Genomic DNA, 18,371 nt, shown 5'->3' with positions numbered 1-18,371 from the left:
AAATTATTAGACATGTAAATAAATACAATTTAATGTAGACATTGAAACACCAAAATTACCAAGTATTGGTGCTGACAACAACTGCTATTTCATTTGTAATATAAATGAATTAAGTGCTCATACTACAAATGGAGTATACGGCTCAGAATTTGGAGTATGCAGTGTCTGTTTTTTATAATGGAGAACAGGAAGTTAGAGCTCAAGCTCATGCCTGGCTAACAGTGGCTCAGCGTGTACCACAGGCCTGGAACTTTGTGTGGGAATTACTTCAACCTAACAAGGTAATTTCTGAATTACTAAATACAGTGTAAAGTCTAAGATTCTCAAAGGACTCTGGCCTAGGACTCAGACAGTCAGGCTGGTATGGCCTTTCATTGTAAAGTTAACGTCTGAAACACAGTAATTTAAAAACATGTATTACCAAAAATAATTATAACTAAGTCCCATAAAAATAGAAAAAAACTCAGGAGATATATATGAATTAATTCATGTTTTTTACACAATATTACTAGAAATTATTTACAATATTAAATAATATAATTTTAAATGAAAACAATTCCATTCCCCTGATAAATAGGATTGTACAAGCCTTCCAAAAAGTAAATAGGTACCAACAGTTTTCCTATACAAATCAGCAAAATAAAACATTGATCAAATAAATTGTGCTTTATTGGTAGATAATAATTCAACTATATGTATGAATATTAAAGAAAATCTTTTCAATCACACACTAAGAAAATTGTGTTATTTAATTTTCAGGGAACAGAAATACAGTTTTATGCTGCTACAACTTTGCACACCAAAATCCTACGTTGCTGGAATGAGGTGCCCCCAGAGAGCTATACAGAACTCAAGGAAAAAATACTACAATCAGTGATTGCTTATTCCAAAGGCCCGAAAATAGTCACTAACAGATTATGTATTAGTGTAAGTAATAATGTTTGAATTTTAAAGTATGTTGTTGGTGTATACCCCTTCTATTGGTTTTCCATGGTCCATTAGTCCTGTGGTGTCTGTGTTCTTTAATGTTTAATTTTTTATGGACTTGGAGTAGAAACTTTGTTGTAGTTGGACTTTCTAAACAGAACTATTAAAACTGGAATGGAAAGGATTACTATTTATGCCTTGACTTATGAAGGATCATAATTTTGGCATGTGCGTTAAATTTTTCTATTCTTTTCAGGTAAAATATATTACAGATAATGATAACATAACAAACAACTGTAGACTATCTTAATCGGTTTTGAAATATATGAAATCAAACATACAATCAACAGAATTATCTCACAATATAATTATTTTTTTGTAAATATTAAAGGGATTTGTAGTTACCATAAATAATAAAATTATCGATTCCAAGTTCTATAAAAAGAATAATCAATAATGGAATAGCTGTCATAACAATTATCTTTTTAAATTAGACAAGGCATAGGATGGCTTCTAAAAGACACATTACAGTATTAAATTACCAAACAATTTATAATAAGAAAATATAAAAATATATTCTTATTTTTCTTTTCTGATTCTTTGATGATTTACCAGTGTAAACTAGCTGTTTTTAGTTAGCAAGAATTTATAATTTATTAATATTAATAGATATTATTTTTGAGTCCAGAAAAATTGAAAGTTTAGAAATCAGTGGTGATTCACCTCCATGTCTTGAAGAACACAGCTGTTGGTCGAAAACTTGATCGCTTTCTAGTCACATCTGCCTTCCCATGGGTGTTTGCACACACACTTGTGCACTACAATATTTCCTGCATATCTGGTAAATCTCTCTATAATTAGACCACCATTGCCTAAATCAGTCAGAGAAACTGTTTTGTCTTGGGCAAACAAATACATAGCCCAAATAGCTATGCAGCATTTCTTCGTATTGACATTTGAAGGATTCTGCCAGTATAATTCATATAACTATACACACACAATATGTACGTAACTAACTGTAACTATTAACAAAACTGTGTTTTTCTCAGTTATTTAGTTAATACAGTATGAAAATGTATTTGTTTCATATGTTTTATTTTCAGCTAGCAGCATTTATTCTGCAACAAGGATCTGCAGATGTCGCTGAAATACTGAGACCACTGTCAACAGCTGAAAACACTTCACTATTACTTGAAGTACTGACTGTGATACCTGAGGAAGTAAATACTAAACAGCTATTATTTATTATTTCCATTTTACGTGTAAATTAATCAGTCATTCAATCATCATTATGTCTCTCACTCATAACAAAACACTCAATGTGTAGTACATTTTAATCACTTTTTTTTGTGTAAAAGAGGCATTTTTTTATATCGCAACATGCCATATTTTAGCCCTTTTAATTTAGTTTAAAGATTTGTGCATATTACAAATAGAAATGCTAATATCAATAATAATCTTTATTTTTTAGTATACCAGCATGACTATGGGATCAGCTATGCGTTCGAAGAATCGCGCGGCATTAAACCAAGCATCTGGAATGGTTCTGGATGACATGTTGAGATACCTAGAAACAGTATATAAGTGAGTAATCATTTATTTTAGTTATTGCGAATATATGTCCTCAAGAGTCATTCTAAGCTCGCGCGCATGTTGCCAACGATTCGTCCATAAATTATAGTGTTATTCTGATGAACATTACTGTAAAGTTTTATCAAAATCCCTTCCCTAGTTTTTGCGTGGAAGAGTAACAAACATCCATCCATCCATGCATCCAAACTTTCTCGTTTGTAATATAAGTAGGATCTATATGTCAAAATCATTTCAATTCTGTTTTTAAAAAGTGATCATATCAATTCTTTATTTTTCCTGGTTTGCACAGACAGCCGTTTATTTTAAATGCCATAATATATAAGCATAAAAAGAGAACTCAAAAGTGACAGAACTCACTTAACGCAGAAGTATTTATATATAACTTACAGCTCATTCAGTGTAAAAATAAAGTAACATTTTTTTGCTTAGTAAATCTTATGAAGACACGGAAGGTTCTTTCTAACTACTTTTATTTCCTTTTTTTTAGTTAAAATTCACAATAGTAATGTCTTAATTCCAATCTGTTTATGAATATTTCTTAGGTTTATGTACCATGCGTTTTTTTTAGGAAAATATCCTAGTATGACTGGTCACATTTATTTGATGCATTTGTACACGCATGTTGTGAAGAGTGGCTAGTTTTGTTTCATTGGTTGTTGTTCTTACGAGTATGGTTGTGTTTGGTCATGATCTGTTTTGTGTATTCTTTTATTAAAAAAAATATATATATGGATCAACTTTAGAACTGTCTCATATTGTTAACAATCTTGAATATTATGAAAATTAAGCTTAATTTGCTATACTCCGCGAACAGCTGCAGAATCTGCATGGTGTTATTTATAATTACTACAATCTGTATACTCCACACCAAACAGATCCTCGGCAATGTACTATTACAATATATTGTACGTTAATTTTCATAATATATTATGGATTTCCGCAGTAGTAACGCCTGGTTCTATCTAACAAACAATTATGAAAAAATGGCTATTGTTAATTTCATCAATCCATAGCGATTATAACACCGCATCGCCAAGTGAAGAGACTGTGCACGCGTGGACTTGCGCGGCGAACTGTGTGGCGAGCTGGCTGACGCTTGACGGTCAAGACCGGCTGGACAGCGCCACAACGCCGCCCCAACGCGCGCTCCTCTGCCGTGCGCTGCTCACCGTAGTACGCGTGCTCTGCAGGTTTGTAAATATTATGTAAGCTATTCTAAGAGATAATGAGCCGATTGCCTCAACTAACCTCATTCCCCGCAAGCTGGCCAGCGAACAAAAATGGAATGCATGCGCGGATTTTGTGAGCTATATATCATGACGGCCGGCGCAGTGGGCAGCGACCCTGCTTTCTGACTCCTGAGTCAAGGCTGTGGGTTCAATTCCCACTACTGTAAATTGTTTGTGTGATGAACATAAATGTTTTTCAGTGTCTGGGTGTTTATTTGTATATTAGAAGTGTTTATGGCTTAAAACCGGGTGTGAAGTGGACATCCACTCAGTAAAATATGATGTTGATGATTAAAATTAGTGCTTTTATTGATTTAAAGTAATAATTTTAGAATCACAGTGAGACATTAGAAATGATTTTTTTTTTTTTAATACAACAGAATTGAGAACCTCTTACTTTTTTGTTTGTTAATGTAACAAAATAAAATAGTTATATAATATAAAAGTAAAGTTTGGTTTTTCATTATTTTACCCTACAAGTAGTTGAACGTTCTTTGTGTTTGTTTATAGGTACCTACTCTTAATATTATTATTTCCTTTAGTTACTCTCGAGTTTTTACAGTGTTTTTACCAAAGCGCCCACGCAACGCTGAACGCCCGAAATAACTAAAGCGATAGGTTAATTGTTAAAAATGCGCAGTTATATAAGCGTACGTTCCTTCTCTTTTAATAAAGATGGAACGAGGCGATGAGCGATACGGCGCTCGAGGCGTGCGAGGCGTGCCTGTCAGCGGTGCGAGCGGCCGGCACGGTGGACTGGGGCAGGGACCCTGGCGCCGAGAGCGCACTCATCGCCGACCTTGCCGCGCTGGGCGAACCGTTGCTAGAAGCCAACAACCAGCCGAACTCACTCAACGAGGTTAGGAACTTTAGTGTGAAAATTAAGTTTCATTTGCTCTACTCCGCGAAAAGCAGGATAATCTGTATGGTGTAATTTATAATTTCTTCTATCCTTATAGTATACAACAAACAGATCTCCGGCAATTTACCTTCTACGAACGTTTCGCTCCGAAACTGGAGCATCCTCAGGAGATGTTGAATTTACAATGAATAGTTGTTAAGACCTTTGTTACTTAACAATTATTCACATTTGGAAAGGCAACATCTCCTGAGGATCCTCTTTTGTTACTTAACAATTATTCATTGTAAACTCATTCATTTCCGCAAAGTAACGCCTGCTTCTATCCAATAGGAAATTTAGTATATTGATTTGAATTTAAATCTTTTTAATTCCATTTTAGTCAACATATATCATATCATATAATATAGTTTGAACGGGCCAATGCGCCTTTAAAGTTTTTTGCACTGATGAGCAGAATTATGAGTGTGCAACAATGATATGCACTTCTTAGGTACGACGCTTTTTTCGTTGAAATAATAGATCGTCTAATTTTTTATTGACGAAAGTCCACCTTGAAAGTCCACCTTTAAAATCGTACGAATTACCTCCAGGAACTGCTTTCCGCGGTGATCACATGTTGCGTGGCTGTAAGCGAGTGCCACGCGCGGCGTTTAGTGGAAGCAGTGAATAATCCGGAGCGCGAACACTCTGAGGGTGTGTTGCGAATGTTACAGCTTCTGCTGACCTCGCAGCTAGCGCCTGGACACTATCCAATACACGAAACAAGATCCAACCTCATCTTTGGGCTGTGGTACTCTTTGCAAGTAAGTTGCAATAGTTAAGTGTAATTTTAAGGTGTCTTTTGCGGCGCGTAGCAAGAGAACTGTCTCGCAAACTTGTGAAATCGCTAAAGTTTGTTGCGTAACCTCATGCTGGTAATACTTATATACAACTCGATTACACGATAGTGCTACGAACGGGTGCGTTACTGGTCTACTCGACTATAATTGCGAGCCGGTACTCTTTCTGAGAAGTCCGGTACCGCAGTGGGAAGTTAACTTTCTATGTTATGCTCATTGCACATATATATGCTCATATCTTTCACAACGTTGCTTTAGGCCTGAGCTAGCGGAAAAGTTGTGAATTTGTAACCAAATGTCCATCTTAAGGTGCCATGTTCTATTAAATGTGAAGTGCCGGAGTCGCAGCAAGTACATTGTCACAAGCATTTCGTTCTTAGTAAAACTTCCGTAATGTTAACAACTTTATTTTAACTTCCCAACTCCCATTTTAACTCTGGAATGGGTGCGGAATAAAAAATGGCCTCCAGTAATCCTTAAGGAAATAGCGTCGAAATCAGTTCTGCCTTTAATTACATTAACTTGATAAATTGGCAGACAGACTAAAAAACGTTCGAATAACGTATGTGTTGGATTATACTAGGCATAAAATAATCATAAGAGGCAGTTATCCGAAATCACAGGCACCAGACTGCCATCTTAACTGGTGTTAAGTTATGATGCAGTCTCAGATGATAGCGGACTAACCGCTTTGGAGTATGGCAGTTACATGAAACCCATTCCTCTAATCAGTTTCTGACGACCTCCCTGGCGCAATGTTGAGCACTGTGAATTTAAGCGAAGCGATCGATCGATTGCTGGCAGGGACAATTTGGGAATTTATAATTTCTGAATTTTCTCTAGTCTGGTCAGGTGGGAGGCTTTGGACGTGGCTAGTTACCACCCTGCCGATAAAGACATGCCGCTAAGCGATTTAGTGTTCCGATGCGATGTCGCGTAGAAACCTATTAGGGATATGACTACCAACAGGTTAGCCATGCTACCATCTTAGACTGCATCATCACTTATCACCAGTTAAGAGCTAATTAAATCTCTTGGCGACCCGGCAAAGATCAAGTCCAGAAAATTATTTATTTGTATTGACTTATTCGTTTACAGGATGAGATATTCAATATTTTGGAAAGCACGGATAAAATCCATCCACAATGGCACAATTATTTCGCGCAACTACTCCTAACGCTAGTGAAGAAGTCTGAAATGCCATCAGAGTCGGCGCTCTCAAAGGACGATCAGGAGCTTCTGCGGTGCTATAGACAGGATATCGCCGATATTGTGGTAAGCAATTTAATTACTACTATCTGTCGCGACATTTAGCGTGTACACATTAAAATTTATGACCTAGAACGCTTAGAACATTAGAGGTAAAATAATTACGGTCAAATGCTAAATGGTATGGAGTGATCAACCGTTTTTTCGAGAAACCATACCATACAATTTAGCATTTGGCCGTAATTATTTTAACTCTTACGTTCTAAGCGTTCCTCATAAAATGCAAAAAAAATTGTGAGCTTAGCAACATTCCGCGGGTGTAAAGTAAGACGTGCGCGGTGACTGTTTTTGGACAGAATGCACTGAATACAATAATGGCTGAATGAGGATCTGTATTTTCTTAATTCAATGCTGTAATAATGCGTATATTGTTTGTAGATGTACTGCTTCGGCATCGTAGGCGAATGGTGTTGGACGTATGTGGAAAGCGCGTTTACAGCAGCGGAGAGCGCTTTACAGCGTGAATCAGCACTGCACGTGTTCCTCGCGTTAGCAGATGCGGCGCCGTCGAACCGCGCGCCGCCAGCGATTGTAGCGCTTTTGCATCATGCACTGGAACTGGTTGCTGACACTGAGAACCAAGACACGCGCGTTTTACACACCGCGCTCGATTGCCTCGGTGAGATTATCTTTTCATATCAATCTAGCTTTAATTTCCTTACTTGCGTTAATTAGAAGCCACAACACTTCGTCTCTCACACGACAGAATATAATGTTTAAAAAATTTGGTCAAACAGTTAACATTATCCCTTATACTTTTAACCTGTAAATGCCGGCTTGGTCGAGACCGCGTGGTATAGTGTGAAGAGACAATTATTTGGCGCGCTCTCAGAAAACTATTGTTGAAAATTAAAGTTATTCCCCAAAAACCAAACCCGGGAAAACTGAAGGTTCCCGCGGAATTTGTGAAACATCGAAATTGACGCGGATATAGCTGCGGCAACAGTAGTTTATAATATTAGTATCCTGGGATTAAAAATAGCCTATGCTACTTTCCGTCCTTACCACTAACTCTATGCCAAAAATCAAGTCAGTCAATTAGTCGCTTATTGAGGGCGTGAAGGTCAACAGGCCAGTACAATATCAAATTGCTGAGTGATTCGCCAGTTTGCCATACTCGCCGCCTTCCTTTACCTCACTTCGATGGGAATGGACACCATTTCTAACTAATTCATTATTCCTAGACTTAAATAATATGTCTACAACAAAAGTTCTAGTTGTATTGTGAAGTGTGTGTTGTCTGTTGTATATAACAAAAGTATTTCACAATTTAACACCAATAGTGACACAAAGACCTTAACCTCGACATACATTCGGTATTCGGTAAATGATCAACAATACTAGAACCCAGAGCGAGAAAGTAACTTATAACTATATTCTTTTTACACAAGTGCATAAAATTGAGTTTTGATCCGCTTTCACATAGCCTAAATTACGTCTTAAAGTGAAATTTAACTTACTGGTGCAGGCGGGTACGCGGCGTGGCTCAGTTCAGTGCAAAGTCCGCAGACCGCAGCGCTGGGGCAGAGGTGCATGCGAGCGGCGGGCACGGCGCTGCTACGCTGTCCGGCCCCAGCGGCCCTCGCGCTTCGGAAGCTCTGCGTCAACTGCTCCGTGCCCGCCGCCGAGCTCGTAGCCGACATCGTGCAAGTAGCGCAGGTAACACTATTTACTTGTAACTACTTTCTATGTGTAATGCCCGTTTTCAACAAACGACGAACAAGGCAATGCCTAAGTAAGTCACGGTTAATCAAAGAATATTCCTAGGCAAGCATTTACCTTTCAACTATCTCTTTCACTAAGCAATTCATAAAGTCTAACTTGTCTATGATTCTGCCACACGGTGGTATTATGTGTTTTGCACCGCCGAATCGGTGTCGTAACTTAAGATGGCGATGGCGGTGAAACGTTTTATTTTTTCTAAAGCATCACCCAAGTCATTAGGCATCCGATTTAAGCGCATCCTAGGTTTAATACCTGAGTCTTCGAAAATCGATGGTCGTTGGGGTACCAAGGTGCTTAAATGACGACTCCGCATTGGTAAACGCAGCGTTGGTTGGTCCCACAGGTTGACAGATGACAACAACAAGCCGCCTATGATTGTAGCGGGCTTGCTTGGCATTACATTTATCCTAACCGTTGGGCTAGAAGGTCATAGGCAAGGTTATAAAAGCCTGTGATTGGAAACGATTAAGGTTACTTTCGCTACATTCCGTTGGTGGGTCATCAGTCCGCGGGGTAACCAATTTTTTGACTTTGGTGTGTATGAGAACAAAAAAGTTTTAGGTGAACTGTGCGCACTGACCTCTATTATTACCACTGGACAGGCTATGTCACAATATCCTTATCTCGATTGATGGACGAAATTTTGACGCTGTAAGTTTTGAATTTTAATGTCCAAGAAACTGCATTTGGATCACTGAAAACACTATAATATTAGTTCCAGAAATACTCTTGAAGGATCAGCGAGTCCTGAGTTAACAAGTAAAAAATATCAAACCCCCGACTCAAAATAATAATAGTATGAACGAACCTAAAACCCATATTGAGGGAAATACACACACATACTCAAACACACAAACACAACCACGTACGCGCGCCGGTACGTCAAACTCATAACACTCCCTCGTTTCTGCTTCGGGGGTTGACTATTCTTGTTGTAAAATAGGGATGTAAATTTAATCTGTGGATATACATTCAGTCCGGGAGTGGCACTGCGGATGCTTGGACACGCCGGCAGTTGCTGAGCGCAGCGGGTGCGGCGCTGACGGCCTGCAACCCTGATGATGCGGAACCCTTGCTGACCAGCCTCGCGCACGGATTGAGACAGAACCTCAATACACAGGTGAGAAAAGACGTACTTGCCGTCGTACACAGCGATGTAAATGAGTGAGTGTGTGAGCGTAGGGCGATTGAGTCGAATAATAAGTGGTTAAAATAACAAGTGTTCAGTTGCATAAGTAGCGTGAGCAATGGGCGATTCAGTCGAATAATATGTGGTAAAAATAACAAGTGATCAGTTGCATAAGTAGTAAGGCACATAACTTCTAATTACAATGCATCTGCACGGCTAAAGTATATCCTCCCATTCCTGATATTTCCATAGACGAGCTCGTTCACGAAAAGCTACTACTACTAGTTTGTGCGTTTCAGGTGCGTTCGGGCGGCAAGTGCGGTGCTGCGGAGTGCGTATCGCTGATGGGCGCATTGAGCCAGCGACCCGCGCTCGCCTGCATTCTGTTTCGCGAATTGCTGCCCGCGCTAACCCTTATGCCCTCCAAACCAGAACTTGTACAGGTTTGTGCTTAGAATTTTGTTTTTTATTCTCTTTTTAATAATAGTGCCATAAGCCACAACTAAAGGTCGTCCGCACAGGAAGAAAATACTATATTTGAACAGTGTATTTATCAATAAAGAAAGTTTTGACTTTATTTTAAATGACTCCAAAAAAAAATAATTTACAAAATGTTCATTTTATTACAGCCTATGTTTCAAATAGTTAAGAACACGGTTTCTGCACTAATGGGCGAGTGTACCTCAATAGGAGAAGACTTAGAAAAACTCATCATAGCAGGCTTTGAAACGGCGCCGTGTCCTGCTGGACTGGACGTTATCAAATTGGTGAGTTTATTTCTCTTTTTTCCTATTATATTTCCGGTCCAGTATTTTACTGGCTATTTTTAATGCAAAAGTGTGTGTTTGTTGATCCTTCCACCACGTCCTCACTAAACAACCAATTGACTTGATTTTTTGGCATAGAGTTAGTTAAAAGGACTGCTACTTTTTAACCAAGGAAAAAAAACGGTTCTCTCAGGTTTTTACCAACTAAATGCGGATAAAAATGCGGGTCTTGCCCGTATTCTTATCTTATACTTAAACAGTTACTTATGCAACGTGTAACAAACACAATTATGAAATAATGTTGAAGGATGCATAAGTATATTACATAAGGAATCACCATGAAAAAATATGAAATCTAAGGAAGCATATTTATTTTACCATACAAAAAAAATTCAAAACATTTTAAGTGTTTACTTATGAAATCCCTTTTGAAGTTAAAAGACCGATACGCGCGTAGTACCTACTTTGCGCTCCGCGTACCTAATAAAGTGACAGGAGTCACATGATTTTAATCTCTCATGTGATTTTAGGGCTGTATCTGATTTCATTCAGTAAAAACTATGGCAGTGGTTTACTCAAAAACAAGTAGGTTTTCGGTTTCACAGATAAGTCTCAGAGACAGTACATAATGTTCCACTGCCTCTGTAAATTTCGGGTTTCATTTACACGTTGTATATTGCTCGTTTGTTACTTCAGGTGACAGTGTTTACTGTTGGGGAGTGGGAAGGTGCGTCACGCGTGGTGCGGGCCGGTGTCATGGCCAGCGCACGCGCAGTGTCCCCCGTCAACTCAGCCTCCGCAGTCATCGCCGCCCCCGCCTGCCCTGTTCCGGATCTTGCGGAAGCTTTGTTCGCGGTACTTACCGCACTCACTCAGAAACAGCCTATCGCCATCGATTGGATCGAGGATTTACTGCCCGATTTAGTAGATTTAGGTTAGTTGGCCGTCAATCTTATTTCAAATTCGTATATTAAACGATAAAAAAGCGGTCATGGTTGATATTTTAGTGTTGTAGTTCACGCTTGACATTGCGTCGCCACTCTACTATCTTGTAGCTGCTTTCTGTGGCGTGCACTGCATACATGCACAAAAGCACTGCATACCCTAACATTTTTGTATAACTCAAAAAGGGGAAGGATTTTTCACTTTTATGTTATCTTCCATCTTTATGCATACTTTGGTCGAAAACCACTGGCTGCTTTCCTAGTACACTCATGTAAGGGGACGGACCTAATAATTGTCGGTGATAATAATTGACGGACAAAGCGGATGGCCCCTCTGAAACATGGCACAAGTGGGAAACCATCGTCTATAGACAGAGCAACACCTCACGGCATGCATGGACAATGTCCCACAAAGTGCAAGCCTCTGACCATCTCTCTGAGGTGTTAAGACTCATGTGACTGTAACTACACCGGCACTCGCGACCTTTAGACTGGAACACTGGAAAGCTGCTTAGCGGCAGAAATAAGCATAGCAGTAGTATTTCCCCGCACCAGCTCCGTCACAAAAAACATTTGGTCACAGCGTGCACGTGTGTGCGGCTTTGGGAGGTGGGACCCGCGGGCGCAGCGTGTAGGTGGCTGGCCACGCTAGCACAGCGACGCGCCTCTACGCTCCAAGGACAAGCGCCCTCTCTCACGCACACCGTACTGCGTTGCATTGGTATGAGAATATATCACTGTCGTTTAACCACTAGAAAATAAGCCAAACTACCCTCCGACTCAAATCCAAATGCGAAAATGTCGACCTCGCCAAATTGTATACTTTTTGTTAAATTTTTACTTATAATTTGTTATGTTTATGTGGTGTACAATAAAAGTGTATTCATTCATTCATCCATTCATTCATTCATTCACCTTATCACAGGCACTTATGAAGCGTTCATACATGATACACGTTACCACTAATGTTAGTTTCCCCCGATGTCGTCGAGCCCTGGGGCTCTTCTCATGGCGAGCTTTCGCGCTCGCCCCACTCCCTCGGTGACGCCGTAGCAACCCCTCAGGTGGTTAGCGTCAAGTGTCCATCCGAAAATCAATCGCTAATGTTAGGTGATAGTGATAACTGCATTCGTTAGCTTTAAACTTATGCTAGGAGGGTTCCAACCCTCTTTAGCCCTCACTATACAAATTATGATTTTGATCACTAAACTATAAATAACCTATTGACCAACGGAACGGAGTTGCGTGTACGAATTACTAACAGCAAAACACAAACTTATTCATTATCTAGTATCGAAATGTTCCTATTATGAATTTGCACTCGAGTTAACATCACGTAACTGTTGCATAAATAGTTATTTAAGTATGCTTTTTTTTTTTTTTTAAGAATAACGTTAAAGATGTGTAGTAGCAGAATATAGGTTTTTAAAGGTGATCCCATTCAGTGGCGTGCATAGAGGGTATGTACAGTGTATGCAGATTATATGAGATGGTAAAAATCTCCAGTACGAGTTATAAAAAACTTAAGGTTAGGCTTTTTATAACTCTTACAATGCCTAGCATTATTTTTTTTATAACTCGTACTGTAGATTTTTTCATTTTATATATGCTGCAAACCATTTGCATACCCTCTATGCACGCCATTGATCCCATTTCATAGTTTTGTGGGAGCACCGTTAATGATGGCTGATTCCATGTCAAATAATAATGCATTTGAATGTTTGTCAACCGTGACTAGGAGGAGCAACTCCTCGCAACCAGATGGAGCCACTGGCGGAGTTACTGCTGGCGTTGAACCGTGCGCAGTGGGCGGGTGGTGGGTTGGGGGCGTGGCTGCGAGAGGCGTTGGCGCACGCGGGCTTCCCCACACCGCACGCGACCGAGGCGCACAAACAGAAGTTCATCACGGCCGTGCTCAAGTAAGATAATAATAATGTTTATTTCCAAAAAATCTTAAGTCTAAACAATATAGTAAAAGGTTTTCTTATTTTATAGAATGGGGTATCCATGATATCTTAAATATTTATTTTAAGATCGCTAACCTATTATTGTTTTTTTCCTTCTGGCTTTACACAAATTCATCAGTCATCAATAGCTTAAAACAGTCAGTTTGCCCATAAACGCCACGCTAGACAGACTTGTTGACAATCGCGCTGAATTAACATTGTGATTTACACGGTATAGGATTATCATTGTATCACCATACTGGATGACGTATTCGAATATATTTGGTATTTGACATTTTATGAGGAAAATCAAGTGACTGAGGGACTTATACTTTGTAACTGTACATTGCAGGGTTCATATCTGAAGATGGTAGAGAATAAGAGCGTAGATTGGGGAAACAGTGTGGTGTTTTGTTATAAAAAATAATCGTATTTTGACTGTGGCAGCGTCTATCATATTAAGCTTTGTTGGTTTATGTTACAAATAAATACAAAAACTAATCTTCATTTATAATTATATTTGAGAAGGTACTTTGAATGTTACATGTTATAAAAGTAATGTACCAGCGCCATCTCTTTCATTCTTGTTCACAGTTTGCTAGGTGACAGACGTATTACTTACCTTGCTAATATAATAAAATAATAATAATATTTTTGGATAATATTAAATTCAGTTCTATCCATCGAGTTGTTTTTAATCATCCAAAACCCAATTTCTCACAAGCTTCATTTTAATTGACCAGTACATTGCCAGTACATACAGATACCCACCAGACAACTTTGTTTATTCAATTTAACCTTACAGAGAAAGGACCCGCAGGGTGCGATTACTTGAAGCCGTGCAAGAATTTTCTTTGGTGTGTCGCGGCTTGATCGGAACAGAATACGCCCGCCAGTCAATATCGTACAAACAGATGGTGTCCTAAAATAACTGCAGAACTTTTTGTTTTTGCCTTCTTGCAAGTGGCATTCACAGCACTTCAGGGTGCCAGTATTGTATGATATTGTTATTAGTATAGATGTGATACCTGCGCTCTATTTCTGCGAAGAACTCGCTTTTTTCCGTACCCTGTGGTATAGTGTACTCTTATTTTTTTTTTACTTGTCAGTATAAAAGGTAGTTTTAAAAATAACCACTCTTAAACTAGAAGGTGGTTGTGTAACAAGGTAAAAAAAATCCGATAATAAGTGGCGTGCAGTGTTGGACCAGGGTATAGGCATTAGACAGGCAGGGGATATTTTAAAATGGAAAATTATTATAAAAATAAGTTTAGGATATGCAGTGCTTTTATGCATGTATGTAGCGCACGCCACTGCTGATATTGTTGATGAACTTGTGTTGAAAAACGTTTACTGCAGTTTGAAGTCAATCGTAATATTAAATTTGACAAAAGCAAATGGCAGCGTTGCTGTTAAAAAATTATTATACCCGCATGTAGCAGTTGACATAACTTGGTGTTGAATCCTAAATATGACTGTGTTAGTGATAGTATTTTAAATTAGTTAATTTATTATTCTAATGTAAAAATGATTGTTTTAAGCGAAATGGGGAAAAATAGATCTAATTTTAAATTCAAAACAAATCAAGGCACTTAATGTCTTAATTATATTCTAATGTAACTCTTCAATCCAAGATTATAAAACTTACGTGTCAAAATGCATTTCGTGATACAGGAGAACCCAGGACAGAAATACAAAGATGTAGAGATCTAAATCAGTCCAAGCAGTAAGACAACCTGGGAATTTTTATCTGGATTCCCTCTGTCCCCTCTCTTTACATGAGACGTAATGAGGCTAAGCACGTTTTTAAGACCGAAGCGATTAGATAAATGTGACTTCCTTGTGGGCCCCTAAAGCAGTTCGTCCCTTTAAAAGAAATACAAAGATCTCAATGAATCAAATCACTTCGCTATGAACATTCTGGAATCCTATTGCTGGGTTTGACATCCGTGATTTAAAAACGCAACACATGACTGGCGAAAAGGCAGCCAGTTTAGATAAAATTTTGTAAATATCTTTCAGTGTTTTCGACATCCAACATCCTTTAAATTATAGTTAACATTTAGTATTTGTATATACTATAAATATTAACCCTTAAATGCATGATTTTATGCATGATTTTATTTTTAGACCGAGAAAAAATATATTTTGGAGCCATGAATATGCTGATTTAGGGAAAAATAATAAAAAAAATAGTTTTTTTTTATTTTCATAGCTATTTTTATTAAAAACCATTTGTTGCAGAACTACAACACTATGCACTCACTAGACAATAACTACATTTTTAAAACAATTTTTGGTTGTGGTAAGACAAAGAGCTACTCCACACTTCTCACACCTGTTTTGCGTTTATCCCTTGCATCCAAGCATTTTGCATCTGCTGCGAACACAATTACCAGGCCAGTGACCAACATTATCAGTCCTTATGTCCTTAGGAGGAATATGTTGAGCTGGTCCTCTCCTTTTTTTTGCTTGTATTTCCATTTCAACACTGTTGCTGGTACTTGGCCTTCCTCTTTTGTTGCAGAGTTCAAATGAGTTATTTACTTTGGCTAATACCTCAGCTAGTTCCAGTCTATAGTTACATAGGTTTAGAACTGATGAATTGGCTTCAGTTGTTTTTAAATTTTTATACACAAGCCAAGAATTTATTACCGTCATGTCCAATAAGTGGTAAAAGATACGAAGATACCACTTTCGGCTTCTCATTGCAATTCGGTACCTCCCAATAAAGCTATCCATTAGGTCCACTCCGCCCATATGGGCATTATATTCCTTTATTATATGTGGGCATGAAATTTTAATTCTAGTCTTATTTGCCTTGTCAAATCATTCTACTTGGCCCACAGGTTCAGCTCCAACATATGAAGATAGAAAAGTTACAACTTTATTGTCCTTCCAAGTAGTTACTTGGAAGGACAATAAAGTTGTCAAATCAATACCGTCAAATTCAGTCATCTGCTCTTCATAAGTTCCACGAGGAACAGATTTCTTCATCATTGTTTTTTTGTCCGGCAGTTTGCAGTTCACTAGCCTGTTAGATTGCACAGTACCTAGGCTATAGATTCCTTGTTTGGCAAGATAGGTAACTAAAGGTACAGAGGTGTAAAAATTATCAAAATAAATTATATGATTTATATGCCTTGGGACACCTCTAGCAAGCCGGACTACAACATTTCCCACTGGCCCAAAATCTGGTTCATCTGGAAGCCGTTCATTCTCTTGGCCAGTATATATTTCAAATTTATGAGCATAACCTTTCACGCTGCACATCACATATAATTTAAACCCCCACTTATGGGGCTTATTAGGTAAATACTGCTTCATGAAGTGTGCCACTTTTGTGGCACACATCTGTTCATCAATTGAGAGTTTTTGTTCCATAGGAACTAAAGCAAATTTCTCATTTAGATGGCTAATTATAGGCCTTATCTTATGGAGCCTATCATGTTGTGGGTGTTCCTTGGGTAAATGTTTCTCGTTATTGTTGAAATGTAGAAATCTACGAATAGTCTCAAATCGGTTGACAGTCATTATGTCCTTGATTGGTTGAAAACCTACAGTATTTGACCAGTATAGCCGTACATTGGGATATTTTATAACAGACATGTATATCAGTATCGCCATAAACTTTCTTAGCTCAGTTTCAGATAAATTTTTATTGTTTAGTCACATTTTTTTGAACGGAATACAAATTAGACTCTTCCACAATCCTTTGAACTATTTCTGATGTAATAAAATGTGAAAAAATACTATAGGGAGTACCAGTAGTAGCCTCATCCTTCAGTTCAGGTGGGTATGTAGTGTCTCCATGAAAAGCTGTCTGGTCAGAATTCAAAACAATTTTTTTTACCTTCCATACGAGTCCTCTCATAGTTGCTCGGCGACTAGCTTGACTTGTTGAGGGGGATGGAACCATACCCATGGCACTTGATCATTTGCTGTAGCTTCATTTATCAATGGCGGGTCTCCTGCCATGAATGGATCATTATCGGGGTCATCATTTTCCTCTTCTAATGGACTCTCAAGATCGTGAAGCAAATCGTCTCCATTTTCATAAAAAATCTCATTACCTTCTGTATCCGAGTCCTCAAGATCATCTTCCGAAATCTCTCCATCATTTATTAGAGCTAAATACTCTTCTATTTGCTTTTGATTCAAGTATGGCATCTGAAAACCAATAAAAGTGATAGTTAGTAACTAAACAGGGACATTTTCTAGTAAATGCATATTGTTGCAGATTTACAACAACAAAATAAACAAAATTTCCGAACACACCAAAAGTTTTTTTTATAACTTATAAATTGTACTGAAAAGAAGATGAATTATTACGTAAAATAACTAATTTTGTTTGAACGTACCTTCGAAAACCAAATAATTACACTGCAAAGCAAATACACAATTTTCATCCGCTCCAAAATTACGATCGGCTTTGATTTGTCAAAATCAATTTAAATTTGACAGTCGTGAAGAAAAAAAGTGTGTTGCCACTCGATTAAATATATCACCATGATAGTAATAATCCTGCAACAGCATGCATTGAACTCATACTAATAATTTTATGGTCGTTTGATTGGTATGTTGCAGTTTTACTACTTTATGCATTTAAGGGCTAAGGCTCTTATTTTTAATTATGTAGTGAAACGAGTTTGATGGAAAGTCATCAATATTTCATTTGTATATTACCATGACAGTTCGTGAAGATAAGAAATAAAGAATTCTAATTTTTCTCATGTTTTATTTAGTTGATATAACTTAACCCTTTAAACATTTACAAGTGAAATTTTTTGAGGATTAGAAAGTCGCAACTTGAATAAATCGACCTTTGCATGCAAACTTTGTATCCTTCTTTAACTTACAGTAGCTATGTCGCAAAGTCCTACCCACTGGTCTATTTTTCGGGAACATCATTTCTGCAAAATCTGAACAGATTTCCACAATTATTTTGTTTGAATTGTGGAAAAGGTACTATAGCTATGCACAACTTTGGTGAAGATCTAGGAGATTATTATTGGAGATAGAGGACATAACTCCATAGCGGACAGCAGCAAATTTCTCATAACAATACTTATTCCAGAAAAGACATATGTATGTCTGGCAGCATGTTTGTTGGCAGCAATATTAGGAAAAAATTGATGGTC

The 18,371-nt window shown here is 38.1% G+C and overlaps 1 protein-coding gene across 1 annotated transcript; it reads left to right on the top strand.

The window, feature by feature from the left end:
• The first annotated feature begins 76 nt into the window (after nt 1–76).
• LOC120625695 (importin-13) lies at nt 77–15,315 on the top strand. Its single transcript, XM_039892830.1, has 17 exons — nt 77–281; nt 760–927; nt 2,031–2,147; nt 2,399–2,511; nt 3,534–3,710; nt 4,425–4,608; nt 5,202–5,414; nt 6,549–6,725; nt 7,098–7,338; nt 8,188–8,378; nt 9,421–9,564; nt 9,873–10,016; nt 10,203–10,340; nt 11,037–11,274; nt 11,868–12,005; nt 13,023–13,203; nt 14,036–15,315. Exons 1-17 carry the CDS (start codon nt 129–131, stop codon nt 14,154–14,156), a joined length of 2,838 nt encoding a protein of 945 aa, XP_039748764.1. The 5' UTR covers nt 77–128; the 3' UTR covers nt 14,157–15,315.
• The last annotated feature ends 3,056 nt before the right edge of the window (nt 15,316–18,371 follow it).

The sequence above is a fragment of the Pararge aegeria genome, chromosome 8, assembly GCF_905163445.1.
Source record: "Pararge aegeria chromosome 8, ilParAegt1.1, whole genome shotgun sequence".
Taxonomy (NCBI): domain Eukaryota; kingdom Metazoa; phylum Arthropoda; class Insecta; order Lepidoptera; family Nymphalidae; genus Pararge; species Pararge aegeria.
This window is presented reverse-complemented; position numbering and strand designations above follow the sequence as displayed.

What these genes read in the sequence shown, in the direction of transcription:
- LOC120625695 (XM_039892830.1), top strand. Translation starts at nt 129, where the DNA reads ATGGAGTATACGGCTCAGAATTTGGAGTATGCAGTGTCTGTTTTTTAT. An exon ending in AGGATATCGCCGATATTGTG is followed by an intron (nt 6,726 to 7,097) that starts GTAAGCAATTTA and finishes TATTGTTTGTAG; the next exon opens with ATGTACTGCTTCGGCATCGT. An exon ending in GCCCGATTTAGTAGATTTAG is followed by an intron (nt 11,275 to 11,867) that starts GTTAGTTGGCCG and finishes ATTTGGTCACAG; the next exon opens with CGTGCACGTGTGTGCGGCTT.